This window comes from Pyxicephalus adspersus, chromosome 1 (genome assembly GCF_032062135.1).
Source record: "Pyxicephalus adspersus chromosome 1, UCB_Pads_2.0, whole genome shotgun sequence".
Taxonomy (NCBI): domain Eukaryota; kingdom Metazoa; phylum Chordata; class Amphibia; order Anura; family Pyxicephalidae; genus Pyxicephalus; species Pyxicephalus adspersus.
This window is the reverse complement of record NC_092858.1, coordinates 158391970-158411650: the sequence shown is the minus strand read 5'-3', so window position 1 is coordinate 158411650 and position 19681 is coordinate 158391970. Positions and strand designations below refer to the sequence as shown.

At 37.2% G+C, this 19681-nt stretch overlaps 1 protein-coding gene across 5 annotated transcripts in view; it reads left to right on the top strand.

Moving 5' to 3' along the window:
- The window catches only part of SAMSN1 (SAM domain, SH3 domain and nuclear localization signals 1), a 59252-nt gene that overhangs the window by 21270 nt on the left and 18301 nt on the right, over positions 1-19681 (top strand). For 4 of the 5 annotated variants that reach the window (XM_072432020.1, XM_072432028.1, XM_072432034.1 and 1 more), the window contains 3 exons: positions 1548-1619; positions 2982-3087; positions 4198-4556. In XM_072432020.1, the coding sequence (XP_072288121.1) occupies positions 1548-1619; positions 2982-3087; positions 4198-4556 (537 nt within the window). Of the gene's footprint in view, positions 1-1547; positions 1620-2981; positions 3088-4197; positions 4557-14029; positions 14221-19681 lie in introns of those variants that run through there. The other variant, XM_072432047.1, reaches the window with a different exon arrangement.

The window sequence follows — 19681 nt, the reverse complement described above, 5'->3', positions numbered from 1 at the left end:
CTTTATGTGACACGTAATACCTGCAGTTTTCTGACATATGGGGTTGTTCTATTTTCAACTATTGATTTGCAGCTGTGCAGGACTCACAAAAATGTGGTTTGCAAGACTTTTTTTTCCCAATGACCAGCTTACATGAATGGGTCCAATTGACAATAGTTATTGTTTTATGTCTATGCATTTTGTCTGCACTAAAATATGGAGTCTGTCACAAACAGTTAACAAACATTGCAGAGAAAATACATTTCTCTAGAGAAGTTTGAGGTTATTCACAAAATGTCACTGGAGCACAGGGGTCATTGAAGCAAACAGGGTTCCCAAAGCCCCGGGTTACTGAAACATAGGGTCTATTTATCACAAGAGGTCACTGGAGCACATTGGGTCACTGGAGCACAAAAGGTCATCAAATTACAGAAGTCACTGGAGCACAAATAATCATCAGACTGCAGAAGTCACAGAAGTCCAAGGGGTCACTGAAGCACAGAGGGTTAATGAAGTACAAGGTTCATGCTATGTATGCTTGCTGTGACACCAGGAACAATTTCACCACCCATTAAAATGCAATTTTCTCCAGAAAATACAATATCAAAACTTAGTCTCCAGTATTAAAGTGCTCTAAAGAGTACCTCTGCTCAATGAAGCCAAATGTATATCATATTAGTGTAGTGTACTTAAAGTGTTTCCTTTTTACCAATTAATGTTTGGTTTATAATATGACTTGCATATTTATTGTAACTTGGAATATTGGACAAAATTTGTGCCCCCTCATTGCAGCTGGGTATATGTCATGCAGAAATATTGATGGCCAATTCTTGCACATCCAGCAGGTTCAAGCATTAGGTGTGATTACAGCATTTATACCAAGGTTTTTACCTTGGTATTTATTGGTGTAGTAGCACATTTGGGTAGCACATTCCCACGATAGGGAATAAATTAAAAACAGAGCTAAGGTTCGATTGACCAAGCAGCTGCCAAGGTGCCAGCCGCCAGCAACTGAGTGGGATCACTCGATCTCTAGTTAGGTCTGAACTTGCCCTTGAAGTAGGAATTAAGTGCACACTTTTGCAATGCTTCAACATGTGGTACCTGTAGCAGTCTAATGTCCAATGCACTTTTCATATTTAAATATACAAATTCACATTTCCAATTTCAAAAATGTTTAATGCCATTCTGTTTAGCAAAGCTGTAAAACTTCCTGATAGTGTTGGAACTTGCTGCTCTCCCCTGTATTCCTCACATTCTGATTGGCCCATCACTATTTGGGCTGCTTCACTGGCCAATATGAAAATGCTCAACATTAACAAAAAAAGCTGGGGATTTGCTATGTACAGTAATCCTGGGATTTAGACATGGATATTTTTAGGTTGTTCCAGGTATGAGCAGGTACATCTAGATGTTCTAGCTTGATACTTGATGTCAATATCTTTCAATAAAAAATGAATTGAAAGAAAAAGTTTTATCTAAAAACTTTATTATCATCACTGAATTTTCCATTCTAGGTCCACCATGTGTCTGCTAATTAAATTATATATATTTTTCCTGTTTACTAGATGCCACCATATGAGCCATGGAACTCAACACATATCCAGTGTTTAAATTCCAATGGATGCACCAATGAGGTGGTAAGCATACTTGAAAGGTCCACAATAACTGCCCTGGTATTACAAATGTAAAGTTGGAAAGTAATAATTGTTCTTATATTTACCCAAGTGTACATATGTGTAAGTCACTGTTGATATTGGATATGGCATATGACATTCCTAATGGTACCAAAAATGAACCATCTAGTTGTATAATTACTTGGTAAATGGACAAAATTTATCTGAAAATGAGTGATTCAATAAATTCATTTGTAGCCTTGCAATACCCATTCCAAGCTGATTATATAGCCAGGTGACACCATTCATAAAATTACCCATTGAAATGATATGGTGTTGCCCAAGCTGTCCTTTATTTATTTAATTGGCATTAGTGATACTATTATAAACTTATAACAGTATGATAGTCCACATGAAAATATGATGTTCAGCCTCACGATAACTAGAAGGAATGATCTCTGTGTTGCATACATATTAGAGAGCTCTAATAAGCTTTATGTGAATGTAAAATAACCACTGCCATAATCCTGTTATATCAGAATTCTTGATGTGAAATAATCTTCTTTTAGCATCAACATGCTTCTGATAGCAAATTTCTTAAGAAGATTGAATTGCTCCTGTATGTGGTAACCCTTTCTATGCATTATGACATGAGTTGAGCAGAAATGAAAAAAATGTGTTCACTTTATACAAAGTCAAATTTAAAAGCTTTGCTGTCAATTGATATGATGTACATGAGGGATTGGCTCATTTAAGGCTGCCATGTAGTGGTAGTGTTATGTGCTTTCCAGTTTGATGTAAACTCTGTAATACTGGTAATTAGTCATATGAAGCTCAGTCAAAACATGCTGCTAATAAAACCACCTTTAACCTTTTCACTTGTCACAAAACAGAAATATCCAATTGGATGCACTGCTAATCTCTTCTGTAGTGTGGGGAATACTTTGCTGGAAAATATTTAGCATTTACCTCTTCCCCAAGTGTCAAATTTTGGCATCCCCCACTGTATTCTGTGATTCATTCCACCACCCCATAATCAATACAGCATATAGGGGGTCAGTGGAAGATACCACAAAGCACAACGGGGATCCAGAACCCAACGCACCTAGATTTGTGTTACATACCAAGGATCTTTCAGCAAGCTTCTCTTCAATGAGTCACAATAATTGTGATTGGTAAGTATGTATTGCTTGCTTTACATTGGGGGACTCAGACACCTAAATATTTAACAATAACTCAGGTCTCTGTGGCAGAATTGCTATATGTATGTTGCTTCAGGTTTTTTTTATTGTTTTATGCTGATATTTAATGTGTTATAGGTTAATTTGTTATAGGTTTTATTTTCACGTATTTCAGTTTAATTTTGTTTTTGTTTTTTTTTATCAGGAACTGGATGACAATAAATCAGAATCAATGGGAACATTAAAACGATTGCAAAAAATGGTCAGAACAAAGAAGGCCAATGATGATGTTAGACATGCTTTATTGCAGTGTAAGTATCTCAGGAATCTTTAAATAAATAATATATATATGCAGTTAGGTTATTTGGCTTCCTTCCAAAATTGACCTTAGATTGTATTAAAGCCATATGACTATGGTAGGACATTGTAAGCTTCTTTGGGGGACAGTTGGTGATATGACTATGGACACTGTAAATAGCTGCGTAGTATGTTGGCGCTATATAAATACTGTGTAATTATAATAACATAATATATAAAGAAAATGCTGGTTGACCCTGGCAGCAAATAAGTGAACTCCTAACTTCTTGTTTCATATGATTACTCTGCCTCAGCTATACGATAACCCTAACAGTGTTTTCTGAATACAGTCCAGAAACAGCAAGACATTTGCATGCATTGCCCTTATGTTCTTCTGCTACAAGCAAAATGATGCTTCCAGGAACCATGCAACAACCCTAGCAAAACACAACAGCAATGCAGCCATGTGAAACACTTGTAAAAAGTTGTTTCCTCTTTTCCCATGCAATTGAACAATACTGCTCTTTACCACCTGAAAAGTCTTAAAGGAGCCTTTCTCACATTTCCCATTACTTATTATTATTTCGCTATATTCCTAACACAGCAAAAAAACCTTCTGGTAGTGTAGGAGCTTGCCTGTACCTTCCTGTGCCAGGCTTTGGCTTCCTGAGCCATCACTATGATAGATCGATTCAAAAGGGATCAAAAAGAATCAGTGTAAATAATGCATTTTACTAAGGAAGAATCCTTAGTGACACTATACAAAAAGAGCAGACCCTGGATCACAAGGGGCCCCTTGCCTTCATTGTGCAACCCTTTCCTTAATATAATGCTGTCATGGTTTTAACCCAGCCAATACGCTAACAGTACAAGCAAACCAACGAGAATGGGGCCTCGGCTTTCAAGGGGAAGCAGTACAGTATTGCATTTTGCAGTTCTTGGGTGGCTTATGGGAATGGGGTCCCTGTTTATAGGGAAGGAGTACAATGTTGAGTTTTGCAGTTTTTGGATGGCCTATTTAAAAAAGGAATAAAGGATAAGCATAAAGGAAACAGCAAAACCAATCAGTTATGGATATGGTTGTGCAGAAATAAGTACTGATCAATGCAAAATTTCATTTTAAGCTCCTACCCAGGATGTTGAGGAAGAAGAAGAAACATTAGTGACGTGTATGAAATTAGGTAAAACACAGGAGAAAAAGAACACTAAAGACATTGCCAAGAAAAGACAAGAAGCAGAACGTTCTGTGGAAATCAACTGTGCTTCCTTGGACAGATCCGTGAACCTGAAACGGAACACTTCCCGAGGTGTGGTCACATGTCCTGAAAACTTCACCCAGTTTACAACAAACTGGAAAACCTTCTCTGACAGCTTTGACCCATTCGCAGCCTCACTGATGGAAGAATGGGAACACTGCGTATGCTGTAACCATTATTCCCAACTTCCACCTTCCTTTACCGACATGGCCCTTCCTTATTCTTGGGTAAGTTATTTTTATTTAATTTTTTACCTTGTGTTTTTAAGCAGAAGTTGAAATTGAGGTTTCCTATACTGTTTAAAAAAGTTCCTAATATGAATTCTTAATTTAATGGAATATAGAGACAATGGCGTCTATAAAGCAGTGGTTTTCCGCTAATTACACCTCCATAGACTTAAACTGGCACTGTTTGCAAATGTTTAAATAATGCTTATGCAACCTTTTAGTAAATGTTTGAAGGTGGTTTTTTCACATGGTTATAATACAAAGAAAAATAGTAAATGCTCTGCTAGGTTTTTGTAGCCCTTTCTAAAGCAAGCTACCTTGTTACTGCTCCAAGGATCCTGGTGTTTGACAGTGGGTGCTTGGGGGAAGTAGACGCCACAGTAAAATATTACTAGTTTAAAGCTTTACATTTTTTATTTATAGGCAAAAAAAAAATTAAAAATACTTTACTTTACTTTACTTTACTGCTACCTGCTATCGCTCCTTTTGTCTTTACACCTGACAGTGGCTCCTAAATATGTAAACTGACAATGCTGAGAATGCATTCAGATGAGCATTTGTATGGGGGTATCATCATTGGGAAAGGGGTGTAATGCTGTGCCTTGTTGTGCTTTAATGCCAATTATTGTGAACACCCCTGCATTGCTTCATATTGCAGTGGGATGCACAGAAATGCAACACCATGTGCTGCAAAATGGCAGCAGGTACAGTTTCATAAATATTTGGTTCATTAGGCAGCCGAATAAAATGATGCAAAGATTAGTAATGCGCTGTAACACATGTACCTGTAAATATATGTTAAACATACTGGGCCTGATTTATTAAAGTTCTCAAAGATTGGAGAACATAGACTATCATGGGAGAACCTGGGTAATCTAGCAAAGTTGGAATTTATCTGATTCAGGATTGAAAGCATTTGCCATGCAATAGAAAATATTTTTAAAAATCCATTCCAGGTTTGCTAGATCATCCAGGTTACCCTATCATAGTCTATCTTCTCCAGCCTTGGAGAACTTTAATAAATCAAGCCCAGTGAAATGATGTGAATGGAACCTAACATGTAAAAAGACAGAATTAGTTATGGTGGAAAAACAGAGCACCAACTAATGGTTAATCTGCAAATCTCTGTATTTTATAAAATCATAAAAAATATGGAATGGTGAGCAGTTAAAAATGTGAAAACCAAATAAAAGAATTACAGAAATAAAAAGGCTTTGTCACTAAAAGTGATAATAAAAGATATCCATGCAAAAAAGAATTTTGTGACATGGCCAAATACTTCTATAATAGAAAGGAGAAATTGAAGAACGAGGTCCCCCTAAAAACTGACTCCTTTGTAATTGTAGTTTCCCTGGGTCTCCTTGCTGTGGTCAGCGGTTCCTCCTGGTCACCCCTACATTCATATAAGACATAATTGTAACCTAGAAGTAAAAATGAGGAAGTAGAATGCTACGGGGGATTCAGAAATCCAAAATTCCTGTGTGTGTCTATTTCTTGGGAGACTTTAATATTTACATATAAATTGATCTGTTTTCATGTTCTAAATAAAAAAACGAATAGAAAAGTAGCAATAGATGGGAAGCAAGAACATAAAAAATCATATATACTACAAGGATACATATATATACATATATATATATATAAGGTATCATAATGTCTTGATCAATCATCAGTGCAGGAAAATATGAATATTCAGCCTGTTCTTCTACAGATATTACTGTAACCTATTAAGATATTGTGGCACATGATCAATCTATTTCCTGAGAATGAACGATAAGAATTCTATGACAGGAAATGTGGCTAGGCAATAGTATGGCTGCATAAAAACCCTGAACCTTTACAAATGAGTTCATATTTCCATGTAGTCAGCTGTTCCTATAACTAGTTAAATGATACGATAGACTGGAATAATATGACATACCTGTAGTCATTACGTCATTTATAATCACAATGCGGTTTAAAACAATTTTTGCACTGTCAAGGGAAAATATAAGCAAGAACGCTCTATCTGAAACATCATTTCTCGTTGAGTTTATGGATAAAGCATTCATTCTGAGTGAATCTCTTATTTTTTTTTAGGTATCATTATTTCAGGTAGGATGCAAAAAAAATAATCATATTTTAAAGTAGATCCAAACCCAAAAATGCAAGTTTTAGCATTTTAAAGTGGAAGTAAAATAAATATTATGTACACTGTAGTAAGGTTCTTCATATATTGTACATTGCTGCCTCATTCCTGGCATTTGTCAGATGTTGTGGATTGTGCCAGGGACAATTTATCTATTGTGCGCAAGTTTTGTATCAATAAATGGCCATACAGTGGCCAAAGTAGAATGACTGGGAACCTTAAATGAAGCAGCAACTGGATCTGCTACTCATTGAGAAAGTGTGCTATGATGTGAAGATATGATGTGTATACTTCCACATTATTGCAAGAACACACACAACCTATTTCAGTTCCCCTAATACTGTAATTCCATTTTTTTATTCTGCAGCATTGTATAAAAAATACCTGGTGGTCAAGCCATAAAGGTCCATGTTCAGACACATCTTGCTTTGCGACAACTTCTATCTCCTAAACCCTCACTATTCACCAATCCATATCCCCCTCCTATTGTGTGATACTTTTCCTACTTATTAGATTGTAAATTCTTCTGGGCAGGGTCCTCTCCTCCTGTGTCATTTTTGTATCTGGCTAACATTTGCAACCACTATTTAATGTACAGCGCTGCATAATATGTTGGTACTATATAAATACTGTTTAATATTAGAACTAGAAAATGTTGCTAGTCCTAACATCCATGTAAATATATGTAGCTGCTCCGCTAGATTGGATGTATAAATTATGAAAGAAAAGACATAGTATAGCTAGGGTTTAGTGCGGCAAAAAGAGAGTAGTATTGTAAGGAACAAGCTCAAAATACAAGTTCCCAGATAAAAGTCATTCAAAGGTTTTATTTGGTCACTCCCACATTATTTAGCATGGGGAGATTGACCAATTGAATACAGTGAAATACCTAATTTATTAAATGCAGAAACATCTCTTATCCCAACGCGTTTCACCTGTCAGCTTCTTCAGGGGATTTGGTGGAGAACGTTTTTCAAAAGCTGTACATAGGAATAGTATATACATATTTAGAATATATTTGCAGGTATTACAGTTCATATTTGCATATGTCCACAGTGGATTTTCAAAATACACTATATATGATAGATGAGGATTATGCAAATACAGATAAGTAGAGACTGAGAATGGTTCACAATAACTACACCTATAAATAATAGGTACATTCACACTATGTAAACAGGTAGTTTCCAGAGAGCATTGTAAAGCGAGCATGCATGTTTGTATAAATGCTGTTATGTTTTAATAAAATGTTTTTATATTGATCATTTGGTCATATCAACTCTAATATAGATACCAATAATGAATTAATATATGTTAACAAACATTTTGGGCATTGAGAAATGTTAAACATACGGTGCTTCTAAAGTCCCAAATATACATATATTGCTTGAAATACTAAGATAGTTTCCAGAGATCATAATTGAAAAGGTCCATAAGGTCATTCAAAAATACCGTGGTAAATATGTATAAAACGGCATGTGTTAATTGAATGTACTTATAATGATAATAACTGTAATGTATAGACAATGTGTTGTGTGGTGAGCACATAATATTATTGTATATACTATATAATATAGGTCCATTACCTTACTTGGAATAAGTTGAAGTCAAGTTTATTATTATTAATAATATTACTAATATTAATAACTGTTATGCTCACACATCCCTGGTTCAGAGGTGCAAGGGGGCTAAACTAAAAAATAAAAAATCACACTTAACTTTAATCCCACAGATCTGTCCATCTATCCGAAGGTTTCTTTGATCGGGTCCTGGGTTGCCCCAGTATTGGTATATACCTGGTATATACTGTGCATGCATGAGATTGGCATTTTTTTTCTCCCATTAAAGAAAAGGCTAGTTCTGCGCATGTCAGAGCCTCCTGGGATGTGTGATGTACAGTAAATATTTTGAGTTTAGGTCCATTTTAATACACATTGCACATGCATAGTACACTGTTACTGTGGTCACTATCAGGAAGCTGGTCCAGAGCAATATGGTGAAGCTGATGCTAAATAAATGAGCTTGTTTGAGAGTGGCTGCAGAAGATCAGTACTGAGGTACCATAATTCTTCCATAAAATAAGTTTTCTTCTCTATATTTATATAAGTTGCGCCCTTTGCAGAAGTAGTATAGTCTAAGTGCAGCATTATTGCAGGGGTAATGTCTGGGTGCAACTTTGGAAGAATCAGACAAGGGGTAATTGGCTGAGCTGCTCTCCTCAATAGTGCACAATATTAGGATTTTGACCCTTTCCCCCATGTTGGGTTTGCAGTTTTTGGGAGAAGGGAATGGTATACTTCACTTGAAAGTTTTGTTGAAGACAAAATTGTTTCTAAAGCAAATCCTCTACTTTATATTGTCAAAGGCAGTAAGAGAGGTACAGTATATATTTAATAATAATATATGTGAACTCCGTCAAGCTAGAGAAACTTAACATTTCTAGCTGGTATAATTAATATTCAAAAGACTTTTCCTGGAATAATAAAGCAAAAGCGTTAATAAACATTATTTACAAACTAGATGATTTTACCGCCATGCCTCACTATATTATAACTGTCAGAAACGAGGTGTTGGGCTTTAAATCATTTGCAGGGCCATCACGAGAAGATAACTTGATAACTGTATCCAGTAATGGTTTCTGCTCTGCTGCTAATTTGTGTCATAATATTTCAGAAAAGAACTCAGCGTAAAACATTCATTTATTATCCAAGTGTTTGTTATTTATAAAGAATATGGAAATTTTCCGGCTACCTGCTTCAGGCTCCATTGGATAGATTGATGCGGCCCTTTGCAAAGGGATGAATGATTTCAGACACATGTGGGTTGGGAATTTCTCTATTTTGGATGAACTGCTGATGTAGAAAGAAATGTATGAACTCTCCGCGGAGTTCTGCTTTTTTCTTTTTACTGGATTACAACTTGTTTAAGTGTTTCTGGTTTTGTATGAAGAAGTGTAATTTATTTAAGATATGGGAAGTAAAGCAGTTGACCTTTATTTTATATTATTTATCTCGTGTGAAAATTTGTGTTAATTTACTTTTTATAAAAGCTTTTATTTTAAAGGCATGTCCTGATAAATTGGAAATTTTGAATCTGCTTAAGAACTTGCTATATTATGCTGGGGGCTATAATCCCAAATTTCCCCAGCAGTGCCACATGCTGGTGAAATTGGGAAGTGTATCAATAATATAACTACCTTTAGCTGCAAAGGGGTAGTTCTGTAAAGCCACTCCTGTATACCAAGTGTGTTCTCTTTACCCATGTCATCACGAGTAGTGGTCATAAATGATGGTCAATGTGATGCAAAAAATTAACTCTTATGCAGAGTTCAGTTTCAAGTCAGCACAATTTGCATGTAATTTGTATAGGATCTGCATAATAATAAGTTTTTTATGCATTTCATTCACAATCTCTAGTGGTCATGCATTGTTTTTGAGGAAATCAAAAGCCCATCCACAATTTTTAACAGGTGGGGTTGAAGAAGTGTGTAAATTGCCAAAGAAGAGAGGAATAGGTCATAGGCATATACCTCTATTCTTCTACAAAAAAAATGGAATTTTACTTGTCTGTAAGTGGTAGATGTATCAAATTAGTTGTTTATTTCCTTGATAACTTCTTTATACCCCCATTTCTTTCCTATATGCCAGTGAGACAGCTCACCATAGTGATGTTCCTAGAGAAAAGTGTGAGGTAGGTGAGGAGGTAGAGCAAGAATTGGTGCTTTAGTTCCGCTTTGGAAAATTGGCATCAGTCATGTCCTTATTGCAGGAAGGGATAGGCAATGTTCCTGCAATAAGTATTCTTACCTGCTTGGTCGCTGCCCATCTGACAAAACGTTGGTTGCCAGGGACACATGGCACATCCTGGCTTCCCCTTCGGGTGCTGAGACTAAATGAACTCCTGCATGTCTGCTCGGGAGTTATTCCAACTCAGCCCAGCTAATCAAGTTGGCAAAAGATTGGAATGAGGAAGAAAAGTAGGGCGGAGATGGCGGCACCTGGTAAGAAATTGGAACAGGTGAGTATCCCTAGGCTTTGGTTTATTTTTTCTTTTCAGAACAGGCTGGTATTTTGCTTTAAATACAGCTAGTGCATGTAAAAAATGCAGACAGCTAGAGGCATGACTTAGTCTATTTAATAATGTGTAATAGTATTTAGATTAGGAACTGTAGCACGGTTGAATGCCAAAGCCATAATCCAATGTGCCTATTACTGATCCACGGACCCTGTTGATGATCCATTATTGCTGACATTATAGCTGGTGTTTTCTCTTCAATCTGAGTTAAATGTTGCACAAAAATTTTATTGGAAAAGGAGAAATAAATACACTTCAGCCAAAAAGTTCTACTTCCTAGCAAATGTTTAGGCTGAGTATAGTTTCGATTTTAGTAAATGACATATACAAAAAGCATTTGACTCCCACCAAACCAATCACTCAATAGTGATCATATCAATACATACACCAGGAAGATTTACCTGCATGAAATGTTTGGTGAATGTTAGAAAAATTGATTTATAAATCCACTTATATGTAGGCAGCAGACATTCTTAATCTTCCGTAGAATGTTTAGTGTTAGGATTGATTTATACGTGTTGTATTGTACTATGAATGTCATGTAAAGAGTGTAACACATCACAACCCAAAAGTCAGAACTTCCCCTTTTCCAATTCAAACCATGGTAGAGCTTTGTCATGTGTTGTAGTGAGCTTCAATGGAGGTGTGTTGAATTAGTGTGTTGGCTGCCATTTAAAATAGATGGGACCACATTGCAACCATATGTATGGGCTCTGGAGTGTTTGAGTGTTAAGTGATAAATGCTGATGGGAGAAGGGGCCACATGGTAACCTAGTGTGAAAATCCTATATGTTATAATTATTAATAATATTATTATTAATAAACAGGATTTATATAGCGCCTACATAATATGCAGTGCTGTACATTAAATAGGGGTTGCAAATGTCAAACAAATGCAGACAGTGGCACAGGAGGAGAGGACCCTGCCCCCAAAAGCTGTTGTTATATCCAGAAGTTGTTTTAACTTCCAGAAACTAATTTATTAAATACCCTGTATTGAGCTTTAAAACACAGAACAAGTCCACATAAAAAGTGAACTTGTTCTTTGTTGCCCAACAGAAAAGTGAAAAAACCCTGCATGGTGCATATGTCATACTCGAATGTCACAATAACTGAGAAAACAATTGTAGCCAGCTTCATGATGTGACAGTAACAGCAACAAGCCCTGGCAAATCATTCATCTCCTGTTGAACGTGATATGAGATCTGTCTGTGTATGACAGGCCTAAGAGATTCAGAGGGTCTGAGAGAGAAAAAAACCCAGGTTTAGCAGGAAAGGAGCAATGTCTATAGAGGATACACTTTTCATGCACGAACAAAGAACATCGTGAGATGAAAGAGTTTCATCTTCCCTCTGTTCCCTATGATGAAAATACTACTGGCAGGTTTTTTATATTAGAAATCTCATTTTCTTCTGGCGCACTCTGCATTTCAGAAGTGTTATTTGTTTTCTTTACATTGTATGCGAAAAAGAAGTCATGAGTTTCTTTGGCTTTTCTGCACATCTAGAGAAAACATTTGCATAAGGGTCATGAGATTTCTTATTGCTGTTCAAACAATTCAAAGAAACCAGTCAGTAATCAAATCAATGAAAAACAAAGGTGAGCGTGCCTATTAAAGTCCAAAAGAGGTTATTTTCCAAAACAAAGATCTGTTTTTGTAAAGCTTACAATGCATATCTATTAACTTTGGAAATTGTAAAACAGGGACACCTTGAGGGAAAGAAGGCATGCAGCAAAACATACATTTGCTCTTAACATTTCACATGGTCTAAAGCAGCGGTCACCAACCAGTGGTCCTGGTCTGCGGGAAAAATTTGGGGGCCCATGGCTCTGGCCGGGGGGCGCTCCCCAGCGGGGTCAGGAGAGCGGACAGAGCCGCGGACCATGTCCCCCATATGGACACAACCCACCCACTGTTTCATCGCAGGCTCAGAAGTTTCTTCCCCTTTGAGTGACACACGGCACCCCGCGAATGCATGGTCCAGATTCCAAACATTTAGTGGCCCGTGAGGCCTGAAAGGTTAGTGACCAATGACCACCTTAAAAATGTGTGATCAGACAGTTCTTTACTGCAGAAAGAGTCAGGTAATGCCCCTTCTAAAATTAAACATACTTACCTGCCTGATCGCTGTCTTTTTCTAGAAAAAAAAAGATGGAAAAAATGTCAAGATCCATCTATAAAGTGTGGTATGCCTAACTCATCCAATCTTGGGACATAAACTGATCCGCCAAGTTAGAAAATCTACTTTCCAAATATCATATAGGTTTCCCTTGTGCCACCAAAACAGCTCTGACTTGATGATACCCGGTTCTAAGATGTTGGCAGTAGATCATTCAGAAGTCAGACAGCCAACAAAGCCCTGTTCTGCCGTGCATCCTGTTGCTATCTTTTCCCAGCAAATAATTTGCATGGATCCAGCCATTCACATGGTTTAAAAGAAACCATTATTCATCTGACCACCTTCTACTACTGATCCAAAGTCCAGTTATGATGACTACATGCCAATTTTATGCATCTTCGCATCTATGGATGGATGTTATATGTGGTCTGTGGCTACATATAACCATACATAGCTAGCAGTTGGTACAACAGTGGCTCATCTGTGAATTCAGACCAGACTGGCTAGCCTTCCCCTCATGCACATCACCGGTTCACATGTTATTCTTCTTTGGAGCCCTTTTAGTAGGTACTAAACACGGCATACCTGGAACCCCAGCTCTTACCCAGTCATCTAGTGAGAACAATATGAGCCTTGTCAGAGTCAATCAGATCCTCTTACTTCCCTGTTTTTTAAGCTTCGATCACACATCAAGAAGTTTTAGTGGCATTTGGGCTGTAAATCTGCAAATGTCCTAACAAAACAGCTAACAGATACTTTATTGAGAAATACCCTCACAAGGTGTCATTCGTCCAAATAAAGACCATTTTCAAAAAAATAGTGCTATGTAGGTAAACATTAACCCAAATTAAATGTTATGTATTTAGTTTGTAAAAACACTGTTTATGTTTCACAATTGTTAACCATTTGCTCATACCGTTGGGAGCACAGTGGATCAGAATATGACATATTAACACATTAGTTTTAAATGTGAGATTAATGTCATTAGTTCTAATTTGGACCTTGCTGTTTTGTAAGAATATCTTCCACCATCACTATTTTCAGCTTTGCCTTGTGGTTTTAGTTGGTGAGATTTTCAGCTTAAAGCTGTAACGCAACTCTTTTCATGAACGGAATATTACACGAACAGGAAAAGTGTACATTGCAAAACACTCGCTGGTGTATGTGGTGTCACATCCTCTGACAATGAGGAAGCCTGAGGTTAAAGCATACCAGGCAGCTTTAGACTGTCAGGCTACTTCGGTGCTCCTGTAAAGCTTGGGTTGTATATCAATTTCATGCAAAATGCTGAAAAGAAAGCCATCCAATGTTTCAGACAAGGAGAAAAGCCAGAAACCAAAGGTAAGAAATAAAAGAAAATTAGTATGTTTGCTCCAAATGGACCTGTACTTACTCTATTTTATACATTTTAGAGCTAGAAGCAAAAATGAACAGCTAGTATTGGCAATAAACCAAATCCATCTCCTAAGTATCAACAAAAAGTCAGTTGGATGCCTTAAGAAGTAGCCCTGTATTTATTGTAGTTTATTCAACTTGCTTTCTCTGGGATTCATTTAGAAAGATACTAAAAGGTTAGGATTGTTTGCGTTGCCCCTCAATAATTATTAATCTTTTCCTTGTCAATCATACTGCAAATGTAGAGAATTTTTTTAGTGATCTATGATGGGGGCATTTTATGAAATCCATCTCTATGTAATTACATAATTTACAGTACATGAAATTTATTAAGCAACAACTATTTGTTGGGTAATTTTACATTTCTTTACAGACTTTGAGAAAGCTAAAACATAGGGGGTTGATGGACTAGTAGTTAGAGTGTTAGACTTAAACAAACAGGTTTATACTTACCAGAATTAGACATTAGAAATTAGATTTAAAGCATTGAAGACATTTTGACATTTAAAACTTAAAGAGGATAGGTACAAACAATGGAAGGTACAAAAAAAGTAGTATTGCAAAGAGCAACCAAAGCAGTCACTAGTATTTCCTGTTGTCTGCCTGCAGTTGAACATTTCCACAATAATGTCTTCTCCATGCCTTGTCCTCCACAGTTTCTCTGTATAGATATTGTCATCCTAATACAAGAGCAGAGCCTCGGTTCCTAATGTCAAACCTTTAGCCTATACCCGCTCACTACCTTCTATGACTATTGAAGTGATGACTCGTATGGGAAAATTCAAGGGGGAACAGGGAGGTGTAAAAGGCATAAATCTAGAGAATAAATAAAGAAATAAAGAAACAAGTGATACATATGAGATGGTCCTAAGGTACTACTGATTCCTCTTCAGCAAGGAGGACAGTGAGCACCACATTAGTGACATAACCAAATATCTATCCAAATCTCCTGAGGCTAACAGTCAGAATAACATACATGGCTTTGAGGCTATAGGCACACTGATAGATTGTTAATGAGGACTCAAGATAAATTTAAACTTCTGCTTAGAATAAAGAAGTAAAATGTAAAGTACAACAAAATGAATTTCAGACACAATGAACATTTGTAGATGTTTTCAATAATTAATATATATATGTAAATAAATTATAGTTAACAGAAACCTATGATGCCAAATTAAGGGGGTATTTGGCATCATAAACCTCAATCTTCCTGAAAAAGGGATTAAAAGGCCTGGATAAGGCTACTGGTAAATGTGTTGGGGCAGAACTGCTGCATTTTTTGGGGATCCAGGCCCGGAGTGTCCTGGAAGGAATGGGTGGGCCAGGTACTCCTCCCTTTTCCAGGCAAGAATTGGAGAATGACCCTGGAGCACTTGGCCAATAATAACAAAAACATAACAGGCCTGTGAATTAGGGGGCAGGTAGAGGCTCAGGTGGCTGAGGAGGACAGGCTATGTCCAATGAAGGTCTCATAAACTTTTTTTAAAGGCAAAACTTTGCATTTTTCTTTGTCATGATATTGATCCTCTGCGAGGGAAAACCATGGATTTTCTTTGTTTGTGTTAGTGTATTTGTGAATAAAGTGGGCAAAGCGCCCCCAAATTAGAACAAGCATCTGAAATACCTCTTTGCAGCGACTGTGTTTTGAAGCTAATCCACACTTAATATATTATATACGGCAATTCTAGCAAGCAATCATGTCTATTTTTGAAGATTGAGGGATTTACTGTACTGTGACTTTTTCATTTAACTAAAGCCAGCTTCCCATACCAGTTCCAACTCCAACTCAGTTTTGACCAGAGTGTGTAGGAGTCAGAATACTTTTTTTTGTTGTTTGACATATCACACTGTGAAGTAAATCTCCTTAATAACACAAAAGCTTTTGTTTGTATTCAAGGTCTTCATTTATTTTCCTGTATGTTTGTCATCATGCCTTACTATATATAGTTTTGTTTAGCTAACATATTTTTGTATATTTGCATTGCAAATTTCTTGTACATTTATTGTTGATCTTAACAACATTAGCACTATATCTAGTAGAGTCTTAGCATGTTTGATAGACCTGATGGGCAGAAAAAGTGCACACAGCGGGCTGAAAACACTGCTGTTACATTGCAAGCTCAGCAACAGGAAGTTCTGCTACTTCCAGAATCTTTAAGTAAAAGACTTTAAAACAGATTAACAAGAAATGATTTGCTTAACAAAACTTCATGCAGTGTGGTATGATGCCAAAATACTGAGAAATAGATTTTGGTTTTTCATACACTATAAGCCACAGCTCCTATATCATTAGTGGGAAATGACAGAGTATTTTAAGTGAGCATGTATTATGTTGAGATGAACTCCAGAATGGAAAAAATAAAGCTTGCAGCCTGTTCCCCTATGCAATGCAAAGCTATAATATAGACCAAAAAAAAGTTTAAACACCTATCAGGTTATTATTTGTAGCCACCAACCCATGAAGGATATTTAACAGGGATCCCAAGAATAGCCATCCCAATTCCCTTTACTTGCTGCTCTGATTACAACTCAAATCTTTGAATTTCCTATCACTTTCTGTCTAAAGCTGCGTACACACTGCCAATTTTTGTCGTTGGAAAGGATCTTTCACGATCCTTTCCAACGACAAGGGAGTGCACGATGCATGAACGGTGCTGTACATACAGCACCGTTCATGCTCTATGGAGAGGGGAGGGGGAGAGCGACGGAGCGGCACCCGGCTGCGCGCTCTCCCCTTCACTTTCATTACGATCAGCTGTCGTCCATCGTCCGTGGATCCGGCAGGTCGGTCGTCGGGACGATGGACGACACCGACTGTACACACGGCAGATTTTCGCCCGATAATTGGCCGATGCCGATTATCGGGCGATAAAAATCTGACGTGTGTACGTAGCTTTACTGTCAATGATCACCAGGGCAAATAAGAGGATAAGTCTACCCAGTGGGGACATAAAATTAGGTTAAGCCTTCTTACTTTCTCCAAAAAAGACAAATAAATCCCAAAGATTTAACTGCTTGTGTTGTTTAGGAGAATAGGAATAAGGTGAAATATTACCTTGTCACCTTGTTTTTTAAGTCTACAAGCTTTCTTCCCAATCTCCAATGACATATCTCTTTGCCACCCAAATGTTTTTTTGTTTTGAGCGACTACTGGGTTATCCAAGAATAAGGTAATTCATTTTTTCCAAAATTCCCTGGACAAAATAAACAATTAACCCCTGTGGTGCAAAGAGAAATGCACCACAAATGCAAAGGTATATTTGTCCCCACCCTGAAGGTCAGCTTTGTAATTTTTATGGATACAAAGACAAGAAATGAGAGGAACGAGGGTCAGAGGGAAAGGAAACAACACAGAACAATTAAAACTGACTGATATTCTTACCCTTTCCTGCTCTTGTTAAAAAATTCTTTCATTGCTGACTGTGTCCCATTTTGAGAGATTTACCATCAGTCCCTGTATGTCAATAATTTTAACTGGTAGAGAGAATGAGCCTGATTTATTAAAGCTCTCCAAGGCTGGAGAGAAAACACTTCCATTGGTGAAGCTGGGTGACCGAGCAAACCTGGAATGGATTTCTTCAAGGTCATTTGTTATTTGCTAGCAAATGTTTTGAATCCTGGACCAGATCCCTTCCAAGTTTGCTGGATCACCCAGCTTCACTGATGAAATTGTATCCTTTCCAGCCTTGGAGAGTTTTAATACATCAGGCTCAATGAGTAGGGTGTAGTAATCTAGGACGTGTACCCATATACACAAGCTTCATGTTGAGCTTCACAAAGCATAAATGAAAACTTACCCCAAAGTCTATATGGTATGTGCCACAACACCATGTATCTCTTTCTTCAGGTGCATAGAAGAGTCTTCTTATCCATTGATGCAGAAATATATTTTAGGACTAATATACTGATTCAATGATAGTAGTTGAGAGGCAGAGTCATGATCACTAAAGTGTTTCTGCTTCTCAACTCTTGAAATAGAAGGCAAGAGCCATAATTTTGTTCTTTTGCACCACCTGTACACGAAAATGAAGGAAAAATTTAAGCATTGTATTGATGTATTCTCAGTCATTATGGGGGCAACCATGAAAAGCTGTACCCTGAAGGACATGTAACTTTCATAACGTAAAGGAAAGTTTAAGTGCTTTTTTCTTTAGGATAGATGCCTGCATCTCACATTAGAGCAATGTTTCGTACTACTTTTGATATTTTATTTATATTTTAGAAAGACAGACACAAAACAAAATGAAGATCACTGTTAAGACAGGTCACTTTTCAGGTTCCACTGCTGACAAGTCTGGGCTCTATTCTATAGAGAGAAAATATTCTTTCTTATTTTTAAAATGTGATGTAATATTAATGAACTCAAATGTATTCATGTAACAATTAGCTGAAAGTTACTATTGTCACATTTGTACTTGCTCTTTTTTATATTCGAAAAAGTGTATTTCAGATTTTTATCGTAAAAGGGATTAGCATTTATTTTTTAAGATTGTTATTAGGTCAGTTAGCCTCATGGAGCAAACATTCTAAACCTTTTTAATGTGGGTGAACCCTTAAACTTTTTTCATGTCTTATAGAACTCCAGCTATATTTACGATACCCACAATACATGAGTGTGGTGATCAGTAGGAAGAATGCCACTTATATTGCTGGTAATGGGAAGAGTGTCACCCTTGCAAACAGCAAGGTACTCCTAGCAACTCCAGAATGAACCCTACATATCCACTGTTCAGAAACACTGTTATAGAGAATCCATCGTCAGTAGGGCTTAATTCAGATGGACATTTGTCAGTTGTACTGCTAACCTCTCTTGGGTTCTCACTTTTAACCAATAGACACCCGGGAGCATTCATTAGCAGTTTTAAGAGGTGTTTTCAAGCATTGGTAATAGTTGCTTTTTTTCTTGGTCTGTCTTGCATTACACGCAGTGCATTATGGGATATCAGCTCTCCTGCTGTTGTACTCCAGGCCCCTGGGAAACATTTTCAAATCACAAGCATTAGCAATAGCAAAATGTTTCTATTAAAGTCAATGGAACCAGTTCAGTGTCGGACCATCCTGAAGCACTGCAACCACACCAAAGGCAACAACTGTCCAAAAAAGGATTTCAACTGCTTCTATTCGTTTAAATGACATCCAAGACTTTGGGGTAGTTCAATATTTACCAGAAATACCCACGGTGGTTCTGCTTTAAAAAACTCCCATTTGAAAATAGTTTTTTTTATATATATATATATATATGCTATATATCAGTGGTCCCCAACCTTTTGTAGCTCACAGACTACTAAATCTACGCACCCTGGACTGTGCATGCACAGGGAGCCTTGTGTCCCTCAAAGAGTAGAAACTTTCCCCAGAGTGACGTCATGATGACAGAACCCGCACAGAGACACAACCCCCCCCCCCC